The 20,105-nt window shown below is 36.7% G+C and overlaps 2 protein-coding genes and 1 pseudogene across 14 annotated transcripts; 2 read left to right on the top strand and 1 right to left on the bottom strand.

The window, feature by feature from the left end:
* Positions 1-6,287: 6,287 nt before the first annotated feature.
* LOC147487208 (small ribosomal subunit protein bTHXm-like) lies at positions 6,288-11,744 on the bottom strand. Of its 2 annotated transcripts, XR_015202115.1 has the most exons (3): positions 11,224-11,744; positions 9,244-10,287; positions 6,288-6,532 (listed from the first exon to the last, which is right to left on the bottom strand). XR_015202115.1 is itself a non-coding variant. In XM_086572670.1 (2 exons), exon 1 carries the CDS (start codon positions 11,502-11,504, stop codon positions 11,235-11,237), a length of 270 nt encoding a protein of 89 aa, XP_086428796.1. In that variant the 5' UTR covers positions 11,505-11,744; the 3' UTR covers positions 6,394-6,532; positions 11,224-11,234. The 2 variants fall into 2 exon arrangements, 1 of the variants encoding a protein (XP_086428796.1); XM_086572670.1 differs by lacking the exon at positions 9,244-10,287 and having other exon boundaries at positions 6,394-6,532.
* Positions 9,521-10,207, top strand: LOC147487209 (putative pectate lyase 16 pseudogene; annotated as a pseudogene).
* An 896-nt stretch (positions 11,745-12,640) lies between the features above and the next one.
* LOC147487210 (succinate dehydrogenase subunit 5, mitochondrial-like) lies at positions 12,641-19,561 on the top strand. 12 transcript variants are annotated; one of them, XM_086573082.1, is made up of 5 exons: positions 12,641-13,603; positions 15,289-15,420; positions 17,920-18,208; positions 18,284-18,469; positions 19,375-19,561. In XM_086573082.1, exons 3-5 carry the CDS (start codon positions 17,978-17,980, stop codon positions 19,504-19,506), a joined length of 549 nt encoding a protein of 182 aa, XP_086429208.1. In that variant the 5' UTR covers positions 12,641-13,603; positions 15,289-15,420; positions 17,920-17,977; the 3' UTR covers positions 19,507-19,561. The 12 variants fall into 12 exon arrangements, 8 of the variants coding, with proteins under 8 accessions (XP_086429208.1, XP_086429210.1, XP_086429211.1 ...); XM_086573084.1 differs by having other exon boundaries at positions 12,975-13,603; positions 19,282-19,561; XM_086573085.1 differs by lacking the exon at positions 12,641-13,603 and adding an exon at positions 14,937-15,182 and having other exon boundaries at positions 17,937-18,208; positions 19,282-19,561.
* The last annotated feature ends 544 nt before the right edge of the window (positions 19,562-20,105 follow it).

Consider the following 20,105-nt stretch of genomic DNA (forward strand, 5'->3'; position numbering starts at 1 on the left):
CTCTATGCAAATGATAAATAGAAAGGGAAACAAAGGGTCTCCCTGACGAATGCCTCGGGTAGCCGAGAAAACCCCAAAAGGAGCACCATTAAGGTTAATAGAAAAAGAAGAACTAGTAAGACAAAGCTTTATCCATGAAATCCATTTATCAAAAAAACCGAATTGTTCTAAGATGTTGAAAATGAAAGCCCATTCGATTTGATCAAAGGCTTTATGCATATCTAATTTTACAGCCATACAACCTTGCACACCTTTTTTATTTTTTAATTTGTGTAAAATCTCTTGTAATAAAATAGTATTATCAGTGATTTGGTGATTTTTGACAAAAGCTGATTGGAAAGGGGATATAATTTTATCTAAAAAGGGTTTTAAACGGTTGGCAAGAATTTTTGAAATTATACGATAAATAATATTACACAAACTGATGGGGAGAAAGTTTTTAATATTAATAGGGTTAGGTATTTTGGGAATTAAAGTGAGGTTAGCATGATTGAAACTCTGCATTAGATTGTTATTTGTGAAACAATCATGAACGATGTGAAAAATATCATTTTTTAGGAAGTTCCAATTATCTTGATAAAAAAGGGGAATGAAACCATCTGGTCCCGGAGCTTTACAAGGGTCCATAGCAAAAAGAGCCGAATGAATCTCCTCCATAGTTACATCTTTTATTAACTCATAATTATCATCTTCTGAGGTGATTCTGCTTATGAAAGGTAAATGAGGAGGGAGAATAGGATGTGAAGTGGAGAAAAGATTGGTGAAGAAGGACACAATGTGAGTACCAATCTCGTCTCTTGTGTTATACCATTGATTATTGTCATCTTTTAAAGTTAAAATACGATTAGTACGTCTTCTGGATATAACATATTGATGAAAAAAATTGGTATTTTGATCGCCTAACGTTAATTTGAGGCATCTAGACTTATCCCTCCAGTAGGACTCTTGCCTGGTATCTAAAGAAGTGATTTTGGATTGTATCTCATGCTCAAGGGCTAAGGTGTTATAATTAGGATTACTTAATTGAATTTTAGCAAGATGATTTAAAAGGCTTTGAATCTCATAGTCAATTTTTTGAAAGTGTTCTTTATTCCAAGTTAAGAGGATCTTTTGCATCAGATGAAAATTATTTTCAAATTCCTGGAAAGAAGTATTATTATGTGTTTGCCAGTTGTGCTCAATAAGCTCTTTGTAGGAATAGTCTGTAATCCATGCTGACTGAAAGAAGAAAGGTTTAGCGATTTTGCAGTGTGTGGGATTGATGTCGAGGTAGATGAAGCTATGATCGGAATATATGATTGGGAGGGTATAGAGAGCTGCATTAGGAAATTTTTGTAAGGCTTGTGTATTAAGGTAAGCCTTGTCCAGACGTTCTTTTTGTGAGATTGTGAAGAGATTGGTAATTTGTCCAAGTAAAGGTGATGCCATGGAAGCCTAAGTCTGTAAGATGAGCTTGTTGTAGGAATGATTGCAACGCGTTGGAGGACTTTGTTTGTTTGAAGGGTTTTCTATATTTTTCCCAAGGAGATAGGATGTTGTTAAAGTCACCTATAATGCCTCAATCAGAGTCAATGTGGGCACATTGTTGTTGGAGATGAGTCCAAAGCATAAATCTATTTCGAGGTTGTGGAGGCGCATTATACATACTAAAATCTATGATCATAAATCTATGATTTCGCCTCCACAACCTCGAAATAGATTTATGTATACTATCCCAAGGAGATAGTATGTATAATGTTTTGAGAAAGAAAAAGGATGTCTAACTTAATTTGACTCGACCAAAGCAACCAAAGACCACCTTTTAAGCCAACAGAAGGAACAATGCAATGATGCTGAAAAGAAAGAGATTTAAGTCGAAACTGACTATCATGCATGGATGTTTTGTCTCCATGACAAAGCAAATATCAAACTTAAGCTTAGAATGTTGATTAAGTATTTAACAGTGGAGTGTTTACCACTCCCTCTGGAATTCCAAGAACAAATTTTCATGGTGTTGTGTAGGTGGAGGCCAAGGCGAAAGAAAAAAATCTACTTGATTTGAATTTATAGAAGGTGCAAGAAAGTGAGGAACGGTAATCAAAGGAGAAGTATATGAAAATAAAGGAGAGATGTTAGATGTGTGTACCTGGTGAGCTGTTGGATGTTCTGGATCAAGCACACTCGGGTTGTCATGGGTTTCATTATAACCATGAGAAGAACTTGGAGTAGATTCATCAACAGAGTTCTCATCATGGGAATCATCCTGCAGGTTGCATGGGAACTCCATAACCAGCGCTTCACTATTAGCAACTGCATGATCATATAGTAACTTCCTCTTTTTGAGTGGAGGAGAGTATTTAACAACACACTTTTGATCACTGGCATCTTCACTTCTAGGACATTTTTTGGCTTTCACTTGGTTAAGAGGGAGACTTTCCAGAGCTTGGTGTGAGGTGCTAGTAGAATTCATTTTGGATTTATGTCTTTTAAAGGTTTTTTTGGCTTTGTCAGCAACTAGGGACGGTTGGTGTTTTCTAGAGTGGAGATTTGATTTTATGTTTTTTTTCCTAGAGTAAGATTTTATTGACGGCGTGTGTGGAGAAACTGTAGTGACTGCGGCTAGAGTAAGTTCCAAGAAAGAGAGATCATTTGTAGTTGCTGGGATGGTGTGCCCTCTGTCCTGAATAATACTTTTCCCTTTATCACGTGCGCTTGGAATACCGGTATGCACCAAAGGAGGAGATACGTCCACGGTATTGCTATCCTGATGGAGTGTGCCAGAAGCAATAGAGGGATCAGTAGTTTGAGTCATGTGTTGCTCTTCGAGATTCCCCATCAGACTATCATTGCCAAGTGGCGGAACCACAATCTCCATAGGAGTAACAATTGTAGAGTTGTCACCCACATGAGTGTTTGGCGCCCTATTATTGTCCAAGTGTTGAGGAACCTCTGCGGCTGTTGCAAGTTGCATGCTAGAATCATCATGAGATTCTTTGGTGTTGCTTGGACCTGCTTGATCCTTGCTTGGCAAGTAACGGTTGCCATTTGTACTAAAAGGCTGATGTATTACATCACCTCTGCCACTTGGGCCCTGAAGATGCAAATTTTGAACTGTTGTGGTTGGAAGGGTGTGGATGCCATCGGTGGTTTGAGATGCTGGCTGTGAAGGGGCTGGGGGAAAGCGGTCAAAATGATAGCCGCACAACCAATGACTGTATCTTTTCCGGCGTGAATAGCGTTTGGCCCAGCTGATTGATTCATGGATGCCACAAGACGATTTATCGTGCCCCAACCTTCCACATTCAAAACAGAAAACTTCTAATCTTTCCAGCTTAATAGGGTAACTGACAAAGTTGTGTGCTGGATCCAAAGCTTCAGCATGAGTGGGCAGTGGAGCATTCGTTGGAATGGCAATGTGGACTCGTAAGTAAGAGCCATCACGATTATGGTGGCGTCGTGTATCAACCCGTTGAACAGACCCAATGGAAGATCCTAATAATTTGCCAGTAGTTGCTGAGAATCTTTCCAAAGGGATTTGATAAATTTGAGCCCAGAAATCCACATTTTGAAAATTCATTTTGTCAGGAGTTTTTTCCATTTCCCAGGCTTTAAAGAGTATTACATGCCCCCCAACAATCCATGGACCTTGTTCAAGCACAAATTGCAACCTATCGTCGCAAGAGAATTCAAAAAGAAACAGCCCAGATTTAACCACTTGAAGCCGAAAATCATTGAAACCCCATTGAAGTTGAAGCTGCCCTTGAATATAATGAAAAGCTCGATGAGAAATCAATTTGCCGTAAGCATTGAGCTTCCATTTGACTGTAACATTCTCGTCAAGGGATGGTAGTTGTGGCAGCTGAGAATTGAAATTTTCGTTGAGAAAGTCAATTTGGAGCTAAATTCTGGACCAAGTTCTTCTTCATTACCATAATCATGACCCCCCGAGTTGCTTGACCCAGACATCACAGACACTCACCAGCAGAAAGACCTAACAGAAAGAGAGGAGGAAAGGACAAAGAAAATAAAAAGATCAAAGCAGGCAGTAAAGTTGTATAAGTATGATGATGTGAAGGATAGGATGTAGGAGAAGGAGAGAATGGAATGGCAATAAGAAAAAAAGGTGGAAACAAAGGAAGATTCTCTCAAGGAGTAGTTCTCTCAAGGAGTATTTCTCTCAGGTTGTGGAAGCCATTAGAGAAAGTTTCTTTCCTATTTGTCATTTTCTTAGGATATATAGTTGAATGCTTGAATAGCACACAACACAATATATAAGTCACTACTCAAACATGGTCTCCCAAACCTCTGTACTCCTTTTTACATGCCTACTAACATATTGGGCTCCGGCCATGCAAGCTTTATCACTAGAAAACACTTACAGCACAGTGTCAAAGAACCATCAAAATACTCAACTCCAACTCATGAATAAAATAGATAGTTGTTGGAGAAACGATCCCAATTAGGGTTATATTTGAGTTCGTATCTTTCCAGTAAGCATTTCTCTACTATCAATTTTATTATTGTCAACACATTTATATGTTTTTCTCATGAATGCGGTATCCCTTGCTAGGGACTTGGCTCCCTGTTGTGTGTTCTTGACTAAATACTCCTGTGTAAAACCTGACTCGAGTTCATGGTTCTCATGTCTCATCTAATCCAAATGGAATGATATTAATTGTCATTCAGTTTTGTAGCAAAATGATAGTATAATTATTATATGCTAGAGCCTGTCAAATTAGGGCAACTTCCTGTCCCTAGATTGTGTTCTGACAGAAAACCCTTGGGTACGGTGCTAGGGCTTCTGTGAAATTAGAGCAAATCCCTGTCCATAGTCTCTGTTCTAACAGAAAACTCTTAGGTGCAAGATGGTCAGGTGAGGTATTTACGACATTTAGGTACATCAATAGAACCAGCCGTAAGAATGCTCTGTACTAGTTGTCATTCTGCCAAAAGAAGACATCAGAATTTCCATAGAGTGCTTGATGGCATGAGCGAACTGTCAGATTCGACTATGACTTATCCAAACTCAAAAGTCACAAGCATGCACACCACTTGGTGTATCGATAGGCCTTCAGCCCTTTAGGTTTTTGTATACCAGAACCTCTGGATTTGTTGCATCTTGAAGTAAATGCTCAAGTTAGCTTACTACGCAATGATCCTGATTAGAGTTTCTTCCCGAGTCTTAAATCATGATTAACCCTGATACTCCCATTCAAACAAACATTGTATTATTTATTGAAGTTGTACCCATACATAATTATAATAGGCCAACCAACATTCAATACGTTTCAGGAGATCCGCTCCTTATTCTAGAGAATGTACAAGACAAAGAAACGAGGATTGCAGTTAGAAGACAAGGCATTAAACCAGCAAATGCTCTTAAAAACTACACATTGCGTACACATTCAATGGCTCTGACGTCCTTCTGGATATTTCTCAGGAAAGAAGTTCAACTGACCAAAATGAAGTTGCGCAGTGGAAAATTTTAGGCAGTAAGACGAGGTGTGCAATTCTACTGTGCTAATTAACACGGTCTCCTGGGAATGTAGCGCAAAGGGCCAACATTTGATGTTAGAGCAGGAGCCATTGCTCCTTCCACTACAGTGAATGCTTGAGACATGGAATATAAAGGAGCATAACTTCCCCAACCAGACTGAGTGAAGTAAGCTCCATTTACAAATGTATTCTTTGAATATCTCCATTTCCAATTCTTCCATCCGCCACCCTCTCTCTCCGTAACCTGCCATATAATACAGCGCAACCCACACGTGAAAATCATACAAAGCTTGATATTGGATGAATTGGATTGAACAAGAGGAGCAATGTCCATGATTGAGTCATCACTACAAAAAAAAGGGCTTTCCGAGTCACTTTTAAAGTGTCTTAAAAACTGATTTGTGTCGACTTTAGGACTAATATAAAAGCGTCTTATGATGTGTCAGTTTCTAGTGTAAAAGTGACACAAAATAATGCTTATTTGTCACTTTGGCGAAATAAACGACACTCGGACATCGTGAAAGCGTCACAAGGAGCTAATTTTGTTCTCACTTTTTAGATATAAGGATCTGAATACTGCTTTGGTGTGAAAAAGTGACACAACTAGTCATCAGTTGAGATGGTTTGGCTAGAAACGAGATAACAACCCTTTTTAAATGAAAAAAAAAATATATAATAATGCTGAATGTGGATTATATTAGTAATAAACCTAACCCTTCTGCCACCTTGAATAACCTGCATATGACATTAAACCTGTATGTATCATAATACTAGCACTAAACATTTAGTAAAATTATTCATTACAATAATGGTAGCAACATCCAATAAGTATCATTTCATTAAATTTAAATTACAATAACCGGTAACCATTCACATTAAAGAACTCGTTCATTGAAACAACGGTACATCCAAAAAAAAAGACAATTTACGTAGTTGTTCTTTAACAATATCAACCAAAACAATCTCATAATAGGCCAACTGAAACCAAAATCAACATAGCTGGTTAAGTTGCACTTGACAAAAGGCCTTCACATCTTCGTTTGTGTTTGTCATTGACCTACAAAAAAAATAACAATAGGACTATCAATACCCAAGTAACAAGAGATGGATACTCTAAAACAACTAATGGCATGTTTAGATTTCCACCCAAGAAAAGGCATACGTGCATATCAAATCTTCTTTATGTGACACCTATGCACACAAGTCAGATTTACAAGCCCTAGAACAAAGCAGTAATTGGGTGCCATCAGAAGCAACAAGGGCTCAACTGAACTCTTCACGTAACTTCTAATGAGGTAATGACTTTCACTGTGAATGGGTGGGTTGCAGTCAATGCTATATCAACAAGATAGAAGACCCCCCTTGGTGCCGCCAAGAATGGTTAAGGCCACTCAAAGCCAATATAGAAGTCACCAAGAAGAACAAAACATTGAGTGTAACAAAGGATCAGAAGCTACTACATCATTAAAATGACCAATAATAAGTACTCCTAATTAACCAGAAAGGAAGTCTGAACTGGCAAGAATTTCATAAAATCGAGAGCACGACCAGCACTCTTCTTCCAATTCTAGCGGTAAGCTTCCTTAACTTTCTAAGCTTAAATAAGTCATCACCAATGCAAAACAAGATAAAGCCCACTTTCTTATCAACTGCTCCTTCACTACAATTATCCTTAAACCTAATACTTATTACTAATAATTCTTTTCAACATCTCATATGAGTCATGGTTATTAACCCAGTTGAGTTTGCAAAGTGTCGGCACGTAAGTCTTGATTTACCCTTGAATTATGAAGTTTGAAACTTTCATGCATACTGAATGGATATGCCACAAGTTCAAATAATATTAACGAATGGAAAGTAGAAAATAATAGCCACTTGATGTAATTGCATATGCCGTGATCAGATATATATGACTTGATCTCCCAGCCAATCAAAAGAAAGATCAAAAACAATATTGAACTTTATTAGAAAAATCAAAAGGAAGGAGATCGATCTACTAAGCTAATCAAGTTAGCTCATCACATCCATGAAGGAGATAAGTCTTGCTGCCCATCAGGTAAAGTGAGTCCTTCATATACTTCAATTATGAAATAAATCAATCCCATGTATGTATGTAATAAGAGAAGGAACAAGCACCCCTTATCGACCTTTTATTCAAAGTTAACCAGCCACTACATATAACTAATTAGCGTGATCAAGAAATGAAAAACTTCTTGTTTAGAATTTCCATCCGGTCTCCCCCTTTCTTCTCTATCTAAAAACCAAGAATTATATAACAAGTAAAAGGTGGCATGCATGCATTAAAGTTATGTTCTCTGATCAAAAGAGTTAGTGGGCTCAAGTCCACCTCCTGATAGTAACATGCCAAAAGCACACTATCATAAGGTTACGGTGCATCTAATCTTATGTAATTAAGCAGCATCAAATATGAAAACAACTTAACATCATACACTTGGCTATTCCAACAATATGAAAGTAATATGTCTCATACACAGGTGAGTGAAAGTTATATATATATCTACAAGACCTTTTAAAAATCACTGCTTAAATTCTAAAATAAATTAGCTATCGTTAAAAAAATAAAATTACTACAATAGCCCTAATCAATATGTATAAAATTAGAGAAATGTCCTTAGTTAACTTCTAGATTATTACACAAGCAATTAGTCTACCATTGAAACTTCCACATCTTAATCAATTTACTGACGAATCTAAAGCTTTAAATGACTTTCCTATATCAACTTAAACTACAAGAATCAATCAAAAGCCTAAATACAAAACAAGCATATATAGCTCCCAACATGCAAACCTTCTAAGCATACAATAAAAAAAAATAAACACACAACATGCAAAATATTTTAAGTATCAACAAATTACATATTTGAGTTTAGCGTCTGTTTTGAAGTTAAAACAATCAAACATTCTTAGTAGTGGCACACTCAACTTCTAACATGATCATTTTGTTGCGTCTTTCAAACTAAGAGAGTAATCCACTGATATTGTTATATATTTCATATTAGTACATGTAGTTGGTGAAATTACTTAATGTGTACACAAGAAATCATGACAAGAAGATGGTATTAAACTACATTGTCAACTTTGGCAACCAACGAGTAGCAATTCAAGTTTCCAACACTTAGTTGTACATGACCGGCCATGACGATAATCAGCAACACTAGGGGGCAATGTAAATGGTAATGCATGAAGAAAACGAATTACAGGTAACCAAACATATGACACTCCTTTATCTCAATGTCATTATACCTTTGCTAAGTGCTAACTTAAACATCTAAACCAATGCCATGTACTAAGGCCCATCATGCTCATGACCAACCACTCCCATAAGTTTCCCTTTTTTTGCTTCTTATACCAACATTAGATTCCTACAGCAAAGTATACATGTGGTTTGATTTGAGGTCCAACATACCAACTGTCCATCAAGTACAAATTTCCGCCATCACATTAAAGCTTTAATATTTCTGTCCATTCTAAAATTAGGTACACATTAGATATTATCATTGATACAAACAACTGAAGGACTATTATAGTCTGAAAGTAAAAGAAGAATTTAAGTCCAGAGTTTGACACTGAATAGTTTATATTCAATAATAGACAAAATTCACCTCACAGTTGTTGGTACCATAAACCACTCACATAGATTAAGTACTATATAGGCGGTAGAGGAAGTAAATCTATTCACTGGCAAACACACAAGTTCAGTCTAACTTAAAAGATGGATTATACACGAGTGAAGACATAATAATTTACCTGGGAAGCACACTAATTGGTACGACCATCCACTAGCTAAAAACACATTTCAATTTGATGAAGAGAAGCAATTAAACTAAATTAACAATGCAAAATTGAAACTAAAATTCAAAACTAACCTTAATAGTGAGAGCCCATATTTTTTTCTAATATTGTAATATGCCATATTGTAATTGCATATTACAATATTAATTACACCAATCACACTGTCTGTGAAACATTTAACAGGTTCTTTGCTATCTTTCATCATTAGTATTAAGTTCAATTTCTAAACAGGATGGGTTTGAAGGTGATGCTGTTTGGACAAAATGATCAGTTTACAGCTGACAAGATTATGAAAGTTACTGTTGTCTTTAACCATTTTGGCCCTAGCTTAATAGAAAGAATGCCCAGGTGAGTGGGGGAGGTTATTCTTTTGTCGAATTAAACATTTCACAGTTGAGGATTTGTTACTAGCCAGTACAGTCTATAATCCTTAATTAAATGTAAATAAACTGCAATACAGGGTAAGGTCTCGATATGCCCACGAAGCAAACAACAGATATGATGAATGGCATATGTATGCCATAGGTGGAAGTGCTATCCTCAGTGAAGGGAACTACTTTATTGCGCCAAACGATCCTAGTTCCAAACAGGTATATCAACATGACTCAATTATGGACACTCTAGTTCAATCCAATTCATCCAATATCAAGCTTTGTAGGATTTTCACGTGTGGGTTGTAGGTTGCGTTGTATTTATATGGCAGGTTACAGAGAGAGAGGTTGGCAGATGGAAGAATTGGAAATGGAGATCTTCAAAGGATACATTTGTAAATGGAGCTTACTTCACTCAGTCTGGTTGGGGAAGTTGTGCTCCTTTATATTCCATGTCTCAAGCATTCACTGTAGCGGAAGGAGCAATGGCTCCTGCTCTAACATCAAATGCTGGCCCTCTGCGCTACATTCTCAGGAGACCGTGTTAGCACAGTAGAATTGCACGCCTCGTCTTACTGCCTAAAATTTTCCACTACGCAACTTCATTTTGGTCAGTTGAACTTCTTTCCTGAGAAATATCCAGAAGGACGTCAGAGCCATTGAATGTGTAGTTTTTAAGAGCATTGTGCAGGTTTAATGCATTGTCTTGTAACAACAATCCTCGTTTCGTTTTGCCTTGTACATTCTCTAGAATAAGGAGCGGATCTCCTGAAACGTATTGAATGTTGGTCGGCCTATTATAATTATGTATGGGTACAACTTCAATAAATAATACAATGTTTGTTTGAATGGGAATATCAGGGTTAATCATGATTTAAGACTTGAGAAGAAACTCTAATCAGGATCATTGCTTAGTAAGCGAACTTGAGCATTTACTTCAAGATGCAACAAATCCAGAGGTTCTAGTATACAAAAACCTGAAGGGCTGAAGGCCTATCGATACACCAAGTGGTGTGCATGCTTCTGACTTTTGAGTTTGGATAAGTCATAGTAGAATCTGACAGCTCGCCCATCAAGCACTGTATGGAAATTCTGAAGTCTTCTCTTGGCAGAATGACAACTAGTACAGAGCATTCTTACGGCTGGTTCTATTGATGTACCTAAATGTCGTAGATACCTCACCTGACCATCTTGCAGCTAAGAGTTTTATGTTAGAACAGAGACTTGGTCTAATTTTACACGAGCCCTCCCACTGCACCCAAGGGTTTTCTGTCAGAACAGAATCTAGGGACAGGGAGTTGCCCTAATTTGACAGGCCCTAGCATCTAATAATTATAGTATCATTTTGCTACAAAACTGAACGACAATTAAGAGCATTCCATGTGGATTAGATGAGACATGAGAACAATGAACTCAAGTCGCAGGAGTATTTAGTCAAGAACACACACTCCCTAGCATTCATGAGAAAAACATATAAATGTGTGTTGACAATAATAAAATTGATAGTAGAGAAATGCTTACTGGAAAGATAACCCAAGAATAATTAGTAGAGATTAAGTAGTACCAAAATTTGATTTAAATGAGGTTGAAAGGTAAAGGCCATGGAGTGTCTCTGGGGCATTCGACCCTATCCTTGATTCTCTCAATCTTCTTTTCTTTTTTGGGTCTAGCGTTCCCGTACGAACCCTTGAATCTCTTTCCTTTTTTAGTCCTCTTATCTCCACGTCCGCATAAAACTAAAACTGGTGATTGATTAGTTGAACTTGAAACAACAGAAGCAGCAGCTCGTTCGGTCATAGCTACTCTCCTTGCTATTGCGCCGCACCACCGCATCATCATCGACATTTCAATTCGAACTCTCTCTCTCACTTCTTCCAGCACTTCTATATCGCGATATATCGTACATTTATGGTGATATGTGTCGACATATCACAGACTCTAGTGTGCTGGCCCAAATTTAACACATTTTTCTGGCGATGTGGAGAAGAACAATTTTTCTTTCTGTTTTTCTACTTCCTCTTTCTCGTATTTTGTACGGGACAGATATAAATCAGGGACAATTTTGGGTCTGTTTAATAACTTGTTTCAGATGAAACACTCACCTTCCATTTTCCCTTTTAACCAATTACTAGGACCACTTGTCTCTCGCGTTAACTATGTCCAAAAGTATTCAACCTCATATTATTACACTTTCTACACTAATCAATTGCTACTCCAATATGGGTCGGGTTGATTTCGGTATGTTGTTATTTTGATCTAAGGCCTAAAATTTCGATATCGATTAATATATCGGTGTACTCAAAAAACGAGATATATCGGATATATTGGATATTTCGGTTTTTTTGGTGACCAGTCTAAAGTTTTTAAAATATCAAATATTTCACCGATATATTTCGGATATCTCATCAATATATTTCAGATATATCGAATATTTTGGAAATTTCAATATTAAATTATTAACAATTAGTCAAAAAGTCAACTGATATATATCGATTATCTCAAAAATATCAATTATATCGGTGATATAAACTTTTATATCAGAAATTTCAATATATTTCGGAAAAAAAAGAATTCAATATTCGGTGGATATATATCGAAAATATATCTCGGTGATATTTTGGGCCATGTTTTGACCACCCTACTTAAGGGGCTGTGTGTAGAGGGTAAAGTAGCAAGCCTACGACGCTATGGATCTTTTTATCCGAATGCTGGAAATGACCTCCAGAAGCCTTACACCTAATGTTATCACCTACAACTCTTTGATTTGCGGGCTATGCAGATCTGGCCAATGGAAAGAATCCATGCATTTATTGGACAAAATGTTGGCACAGAATCGTAACTTTTAGCATTGTAAACAAGGCAGGACAAACGGCGCTTTTGATTTGTTACAAGTGATGTCTCAAAGAGGAATAATTCCTAATGTTGTCACATACAATGCTTTGATTGATGGTTTATTCACTTCAGGAAAGGGGAAAGATGCAATAGGATTGTTGAATGAAATGACAGGTAGGGGAATCTTATACCAAATAGACACACATATGGTATTATAATTGACGCTGGCTGCAAAGGCGGGATGGTCGAAGAAGCATTTGAACTATTCCAGACAATGATTGAAAGAGGCGAGGAGTCTCACGTAGTCACATCCACTAGTTCGATGGATGGAGACTGTTTGGAAGGGCGGATGAAGGAGGCAAAAACTGTTTTCGATTTGATGGTCACTATAGGTCATGGTCCTGATGTAGTTAGCTATAGCATTTTGATCAATGGCTATTGCAAGGCTAAGAGGGTGGGCAAGGTAGTTCAAGTTTTCAAGGAGATGCAACTTAAGGGATTCAAACCCAACACTATAACCTATAATACCTGATAGGTGGATTTTTCAAGAGTGGAGAAGTTTCGGTTGCAAAAGAGCTTCTGGAAAGACATGATAGCATGTGGGGAAAAACCAAACCAGATCACATATAGTTCATTAATGGATGGCCTCTTCAAAAATGGTTGTTCTGCTGACGCAATGGAACATAATGGAACAAAAGCTAATGTACCGATTTACAATAGCATTATTGATGGCATGTGCAAAGAAGGAAAATTAGTTGAGGCAAAGGAAATCTTTTATAGTCTCTCAACTATGGAGTTGCAGCCTGACACTAGGACACACAACATAATGATTAATGGGTTTTTTAAAGAAGGGAAATTCAAAGAAGCCCAGGATTTGTATTGTGAGATGCAAGAGAAGGGTATTGCTGCAGATGATTTAACATTCAATATCCTGGTCCAAGGATTCCTAGACCAGAAAAATGATACGCACAAGGCAATGCAACTTCTTAATACCATGACTGACAAGGGTTTCTTACCAAATGCAAAAACTACTTCTCTTCTAGTGGACTTGTTTGTGGAAAGTGGACCAAATTGTAAAGAAATGGAGATGTTTCTCAAGCACCTGCCAAAAGGTAATGTGCTCAGTTTTGACTTTATGGTTAACTAGTAAGTTCTTCATATACTGTCATTACATTAACTAGTATTATCTGCTCTTTACTGTCAGTTTTCATCGTATAATTTATTCTATTCTTCTTGCGATTGAACTAGTTTATCAGTCTAAACAGTATTTTACTTTTAATTTGCTATCTTTTTTACGTTCTTCTCTTCATTTGAACCCACAATTATTATTGTTATTTTAATTTTTCTAATTGATTAATTTGTTATTTATATATGTTTTTGCAATTTTCCTATGTTAAAGTATTTACTTATATAAATCAAAGACCCGTATTCACCTTAAATAAAGGTACTTGAAGTTATCGGGTTACTCCGAACTCCTTGTCAATCATGGTAATTGCTAACCTCTATTGGTGTCTCCAAAGAATAAAATCAAAACCAATATGACTAGGGAATATTGGCATGTATAATTTATTTTTTGAACGCACAACATGGATTTATGTGACTGTTTAAATGTATATGTTCAGATGTTTGGAAGTCTCACATAGGATGATTATTAGTTATAACATATTTGCTTATTTCCTGTTCGACTATCATTCTAAAAGGTGGACGTGCCTCTCGGATCTTGTGGTGTGATTTGTTGGACTTTTGGAAACTTTTATATAGCTTACATACTTTTTCCTCTGTTTTGGTTTGGAACCTATGAAACACGGACGTACCTATAAACAGGTAGTGTCCGCATCGGACGCAGATGCATGGACGGATGCGGGTCAAGACACAGTCAACGTGGTCAGGACGCAGATATTTTACTCAAAATGGAAAAAATAAAACACAATAATGTTAAAAAACTCATTTTTTTTTTATTCTTGTTTTGTTAAGGCTTATGACACGGTTTTAAAGTTTGATTGAGAAATATGTATCTTAATCTTGTGGTTGTTAATCTTAAATAGTTTTGAATTTATAAATTATGGTACAATTAAATTAGTTTATAATGTTTAATTTATATAAAATAAAATTACAATTATTAATTAATTTCCGTGTCCTTTGCCTCGTCCGCGTTCTATATTTTTGAGATATAACCGAGTCACTGCGTCTGTGTCCTCGCCCGTGTCATATAGTTTGGAACAAGTTGTTTGTGACGTTATGTTGCTTTGTAATACTAGCTAGTCGTGTTTATGGTATTATACTAAAAACTTTAGTGAAAGTAGCATTTGGTTACTAATATGTTTGAAAGTTCATTTGGTTGAGCACATCATACGAAACAATATCTTTTTTATTTTATTTCTTTTTTTGATTGGTAAAATGGAAGTTTTATATTAATATATATAGGGAGTTAAGGATGAGATCTCCTACTACAAGGCAAGAAAAAGAAAGAGTAAAAAAGAAACAAGGAAAGAAAAAACCAACAACAAAGAGAATACAAGAAAGCTAAACTAATTACAACATGTGAGGCAAAGCCTCCCAACGGAACACAAACATCCCAAAAGGGGTATCCCTCCACTTCTCCCAAACCTTTGACCTGAGAAATATTAAGCCTTTTATATAGATGTTCCTTTTTGCTATTACAGTTCTTCAGGGAGGTGTCACTATGTCTAAGTAATTTGTTCAGTGCGAAATCACACAAGTTCTCTTTTCAATTGTTATTCCATATGTGACTCTGTGAGCTTACATACTTATACCAGACGTCTATGTCCAATTTCAGGTTCACAAGAGGAAGGTGTTGAATCTCGTGGCGTTTAGTGCAGCTAAGTTTCATGATCAAAAGTCTTCAACAAAACATAAGAGGATATGATAAGCAACTTTTTTTGGATCAGTTTTTCTAACTCCTGATCAGGTGAGTTCCTTAAACAGAGCAGATATTGCATTCAGCATTGTTGACAATCATTGGCATGCAGTTTGGAATATCAGGAATTGATATCCAATGAAACTTTGTTTGTTGTATTATTAGAAAATTAAACCTTATGTTTTCTCATATGACTAACATGTTTGGCGACTAATACCAATTGTTAGGATTTCTTTGGATACCCATAGCCCAAGATTGCATGTCAATCAAAGAAGAAAATGAATTAAACTAGGACAAATCTGAAACCATTGTTGACGGTGACCAAGCAAATCCTATACGCAGCGGATGTTATGTCTTCCACATCCAAAGCCCTTCTCGTGTTCACTCATAATGGATGGGAAGATTATGAGAATGAGATTAGGGTTTGGAGTGGGGACCTCAACTAATATATATGGTTATATTTCTATTATAAGCCGATCATGAAAATAAAAATATGCCTAAGCCTGTAAATAGTATCTGCACATAGTTAAGCCCATACTCATTTTATACACCGGTCATGACCTGACAAGTGGGATTTGAGACGGGTTAATGACCAGGTCATGTAACTTTATGATCACTGTTTAGTGGGTCTACCTAATATCACTCGGACATAGTTTAACAATTGTATTATATGATCTATGTAGGTCCACCTTAAGGAGAAAAGTTCTATGATTTATTACACCAACCCCCTTTTTTTTCAAACACCACAAAAGCATTTTCTCAGTTTGACAAAAACCCTCTTCCATCTCGCAGTCCACCAACCGCGTCTCTTTCAGCACTTCCTCTGCAGTTCTCTTGATGGGATATATCTGAAGTGGGGTTTTGTTAATTTAGTTAAATATAAATTGTGCACTTTGTAGTTTTGTTTTATTTTGGTGTAATGTTCAATTGAAAAGTAGTGTGAGTTCAATGAAGGTGACTTTGGGTTAATTTGATTATCTTTGTACTGTAATTTGAAGGGTAGTGTTTCAATCTTAGGTTAGTTAGCTGTAACTCAGTGCCTGGCTTATATATAAATGTTTTCAAAGTAGATTGTGATTGTTTTCTTAGTAGGTGTTTTTGAGCTGAGGTATGATACTTTTGCCCTCCTCGTTTATAATCCTTTATCTGAAAATGGTTCGATTTGGTAGAAATTTTTGTGTTTGGTTACTTGGTAGTATTTTTGGATCTTTTCATGTGAACCATTGAACAAATTAAGTATCTACCCCAATCTATGGGCTCTTCAATGACGTTAATGGGATGTTTGGTTTTTTAGATTTAGTTTCAATTTGGTGTATTCAAATTTGGCTCCGCAGTTTTCGTGTCATAGATGCATTTTTTCCATCTGACTGCATTCTGATGAATCAGACCCCCATTCATTACATCATCTGATCAGTTTAATTCTGACTCGGCTTTCTTTCAGTTTGCACCTATACACGAATTTTACCATGAACATTGTTATGCAAGTCTTGATTCTAATATTTGAGCCTTTTCATAAGTGCATTGATGCATATGGTTCAGCTTTGACTACTTCCATTATTTCGACAGTTTGAGTTAAATGCTTTCGTAGTATTCCAATCCATGTCGATGGCATAAAGGGAAGTTATTAAGGACGCTATTTTGCATGTCTGTGCTGGCCAGCACTTTCCCATTCGTGTGCACATGCCATGTCAAAAGTCGACATCTATGTTTCTAAATAGAGCCCGACTATTATTCGCTGAAAGTGGTGGAATTTTTCTCATTAGCTAGCAACCATGATGTATTCTAAAATCGATGTAAACGTTGAATTATGTATTTATGAGTGGTTTTGTTACTTGTTTAAATTTCTGTTGCTTGTTTAACTTCGTATGGAACCTGTAGCTCAGCACTCGGAACTGTGTATGGGTGCATATTTCATTCATCAGCAGAGCAGGCCTTGATTGCTTAAAGCAGATCCCTGTTTCTTTCATTTATAAGAATAAACAACCATCTCAATCATCAATAGTAGAGCAGTTACATTCATTACCCGTCATATGGTTCTTGCTTTTTTTCTACCAATTTGTTTGATTGGTATGGAGAATCTATTGATTATTTAATTTTTTTATTTGTTTTTTATTGGTGAAGATAGAGATGCATTATATGTATAAACAGAGAGTACAAAGGAATAGGATGAGACATCCTCGTATAAAGTTACAACACCAACTAAAAGAAAACCAAACATAATGAACTAAATCTTGCTAAGGATAGCTTAACAAAGATTCCCATCTGAACATAAAGTCTCCGCAAGGAGTGTTCTGCTAACTATTGATTCAAAGGAATTAGTTTACCACTTCGTATACATAAGAATTTACTCACATTAACAGCCTGGATTCACAACTCTAAGGAACTTCCTTTGATTGCTTTATCTATATGTTTCCACCTAAGATATTCATTCCTGAGGATCCAAAATTGTCTGATTGTATCTTCGCGTAGATATGTCTGTCTGGCTTTAAGCGCAACATAGGTGCATTGCTTAAAACATATGGCCTATCATTGGGAACTGACACATTGCAGGCCTCCTTTTGCACTAGGCCTTGGGAGTACGCACTTATTTAGTGAAGATTTGAGTCATATGCCTGTCATAACAGATCCTCATATTAAGAACCCTTTTAAGGATCTAATGGCTGCAAGTGATGCTGTCATCCAAGATGCCAAAAAAGCATTGTATAAAAGCACTGATGACAAGTCTGCCCAGGAGGTCTTGGCTAATGTGTTCCGTGCAGCTGAGGCTGTTGAGCAGTTTGGTGGCATCCTTATATCTTTGAAAATGGAACTTGATGATACCGTTGGATTGAGTGGAGAGGTAAGACCTGGGCGTTTTTTCCCTTTCCTAGTTTATTTCCGCAGTTCAGTAAATTATGACTTGGTTAACTTGCAGAATGTGCAACCTCTGTCGGATGAGTTCTCGAATGCACTTCGTGTGGCACATGAACGTTACAGTACTTATTTGGGTTCATTTTCCCCCGATGAGACCTATTTGCGGAAGAAAGTTGAGACTGAATTGGGGGCAAAGATGATATGCCTGAAAATGAGGTGCAGTGGCCTTGGTTCGGAGTGGGGCAAGGTATCGATCTTTCTTTGTAATGGTTCTTGTCATCTGAGAGTTATGTAGCTAATATGTTAGGCATTTATGAATAGCGAGTTTACATAATCGTACACTACTTGTATAGGAAATCTGAAAACGAACCAAAGCATCATGCTTGTTCTTTAAACCACATCGACTTGTTGCTTTTAGTCAACAATAGTGTTCCAGGCGTCTATGATATCCAATTGTACTTGGAATTGTTACCTTTTCTCGTAATCAATCCTTCCATAAAGGCTCTTCTTAAATGCGATTTTTTGGATTTATCTGGGCATGTATAGTTCCAACATAAAGGAAACCTGGAAAAGTAGTTATCTACTAAAGACCAATAAGAATAAAGTTCTTTTAGCATTAGGATGTCTGAACTGGTCAGTATGTGTAAACTCCTTGCTCTTGTTGAGCATTCAATTGGTCATAACATATGATATCTTTGAGTCAGAACTGGCTTATTTGTGACTCTGATGATTTGATTTGATTTTATCTATTTGTTTTTATTTTTTTTCTTCAGTTTAAGTTCCTTCTCCTTTTATAAACCTAACAACATGTGAAGTTTTATGGCCAGCATACCCTGGTCGAATCTTGTTTTCCTTTTAAAACAAATTGTATGGTGATGTTATGTGCATGATGTAAATTGGCCAACCAGGGATGATTTTCTCTATATTCCACGTCATTATTGAAAAACTTTGTCAAAACACGTATTCACACACAACTGTTTATGCTGCTGTATTGGAAGAATGTATTTCTCTCTTTCTTTCTTTTTTTAATCCTTAGTGTGTATACATTTTAAATTGCAGGTCTCAGTTCTTGGGACCTCTGGATTATCTGGTTCATATACGTAATTGTTTTTAAGAGATTTTCTGATTGAGCTTTCTTGGCTTGAAATATAGGTGAGCAAAGATGGAAATAATGTAGCATGGCCAGCAATGTTTACGATTGATATGTTCATTTCCAGCAGTATTCTAGATGTTTGTACATCATTTTACCATATGCTTTGTACTCAGAAAAATGTCTCTGTGTGAGCTAAATCGATAAATGGGTTGCTAACATTCTGGTTGAAATGGGGTTTTCTTTCTACTGTTAAGATGATTATAGTAGAATAGATGATTAAAATGTAGAACGCAGTACTTAAAACTTGTTAAGTTGCTTATCTGTATGCACTCAAGTGGAGTAGTCCAGTGGCCTACTGGTCAAGACTTGGGAGGTTGGGCCAAGGTCTTGGTTCGATCCTGCCTAACGGGAAAATGGAGTTTAGGGATTAGGGAATGTAAAGTTCTAAAAACTATAATAAAAATGGAGTTATATCATATCACCAGGGAGCAAGGTTCAACCTCTGCTCTTTCTTTAATTCTTTGCACCCCGAAAACACCTGTGTTCGACATATACATGACGTACACCACTGTTCAAATCCGTACGGTTGATTTTTGTATGACGTCGCAAAGTAATGTTTTTGTGGCATAAGAAGTTTCACTTGCGTTACCTGTATTCCAAAAGGAAGTTCAGCAAAATTACTTATTGCTCCGTTGCGGAAGTCAAGTGAAAACAAGTGCACTCTATAAGAACGGTAACTACATACTAACCAAATAGCAATTTCCGGGAAAAAAACGAAGCCCATACTCGT

This window comes from Coptis chinensis, chromosome 7, assembly GCF_015680905.1.
Source record: "Coptis chinensis isolate HL-2020 chromosome 7, ASM1568090v1, whole genome shotgun sequence".
Classification (NCBI taxonomy): Eukaryota; Viridiplantae; Streptophyta; class Magnoliopsida; order Ranunculales; family Ranunculaceae; genus Coptis; species Coptis chinensis.

Coding starts and splice junctions, on each gene's coding strand:
- LOC147487210 (XM_086573077.1), top strand. CDS start 16,077: ATGATTTATTACACCAACCCCCTTTTTTTTCAAACACCACAAAAGCAT. Junction 16,223..17,919: donor CTTGATGGGATATATCTGAA/GTGGGGTTTTGT, acceptor GACACATTGCAG/GCCTCCTTTTGCACTAGGCC. Junction 18,470..19,374: donor TTGGTTCGGAGTGGGGCAAG/GTATCGATCTTT, acceptor CTTGAAATATAG/GTGAGCAAAGATGGAAATAA.
- LOC147487208 (XM_086572670.1), bottom strand. CDS start 11,504: ATGTCGATGATGATGCGGTGGTGCGGCGCAATAGCAAGGAGAGTAGCT.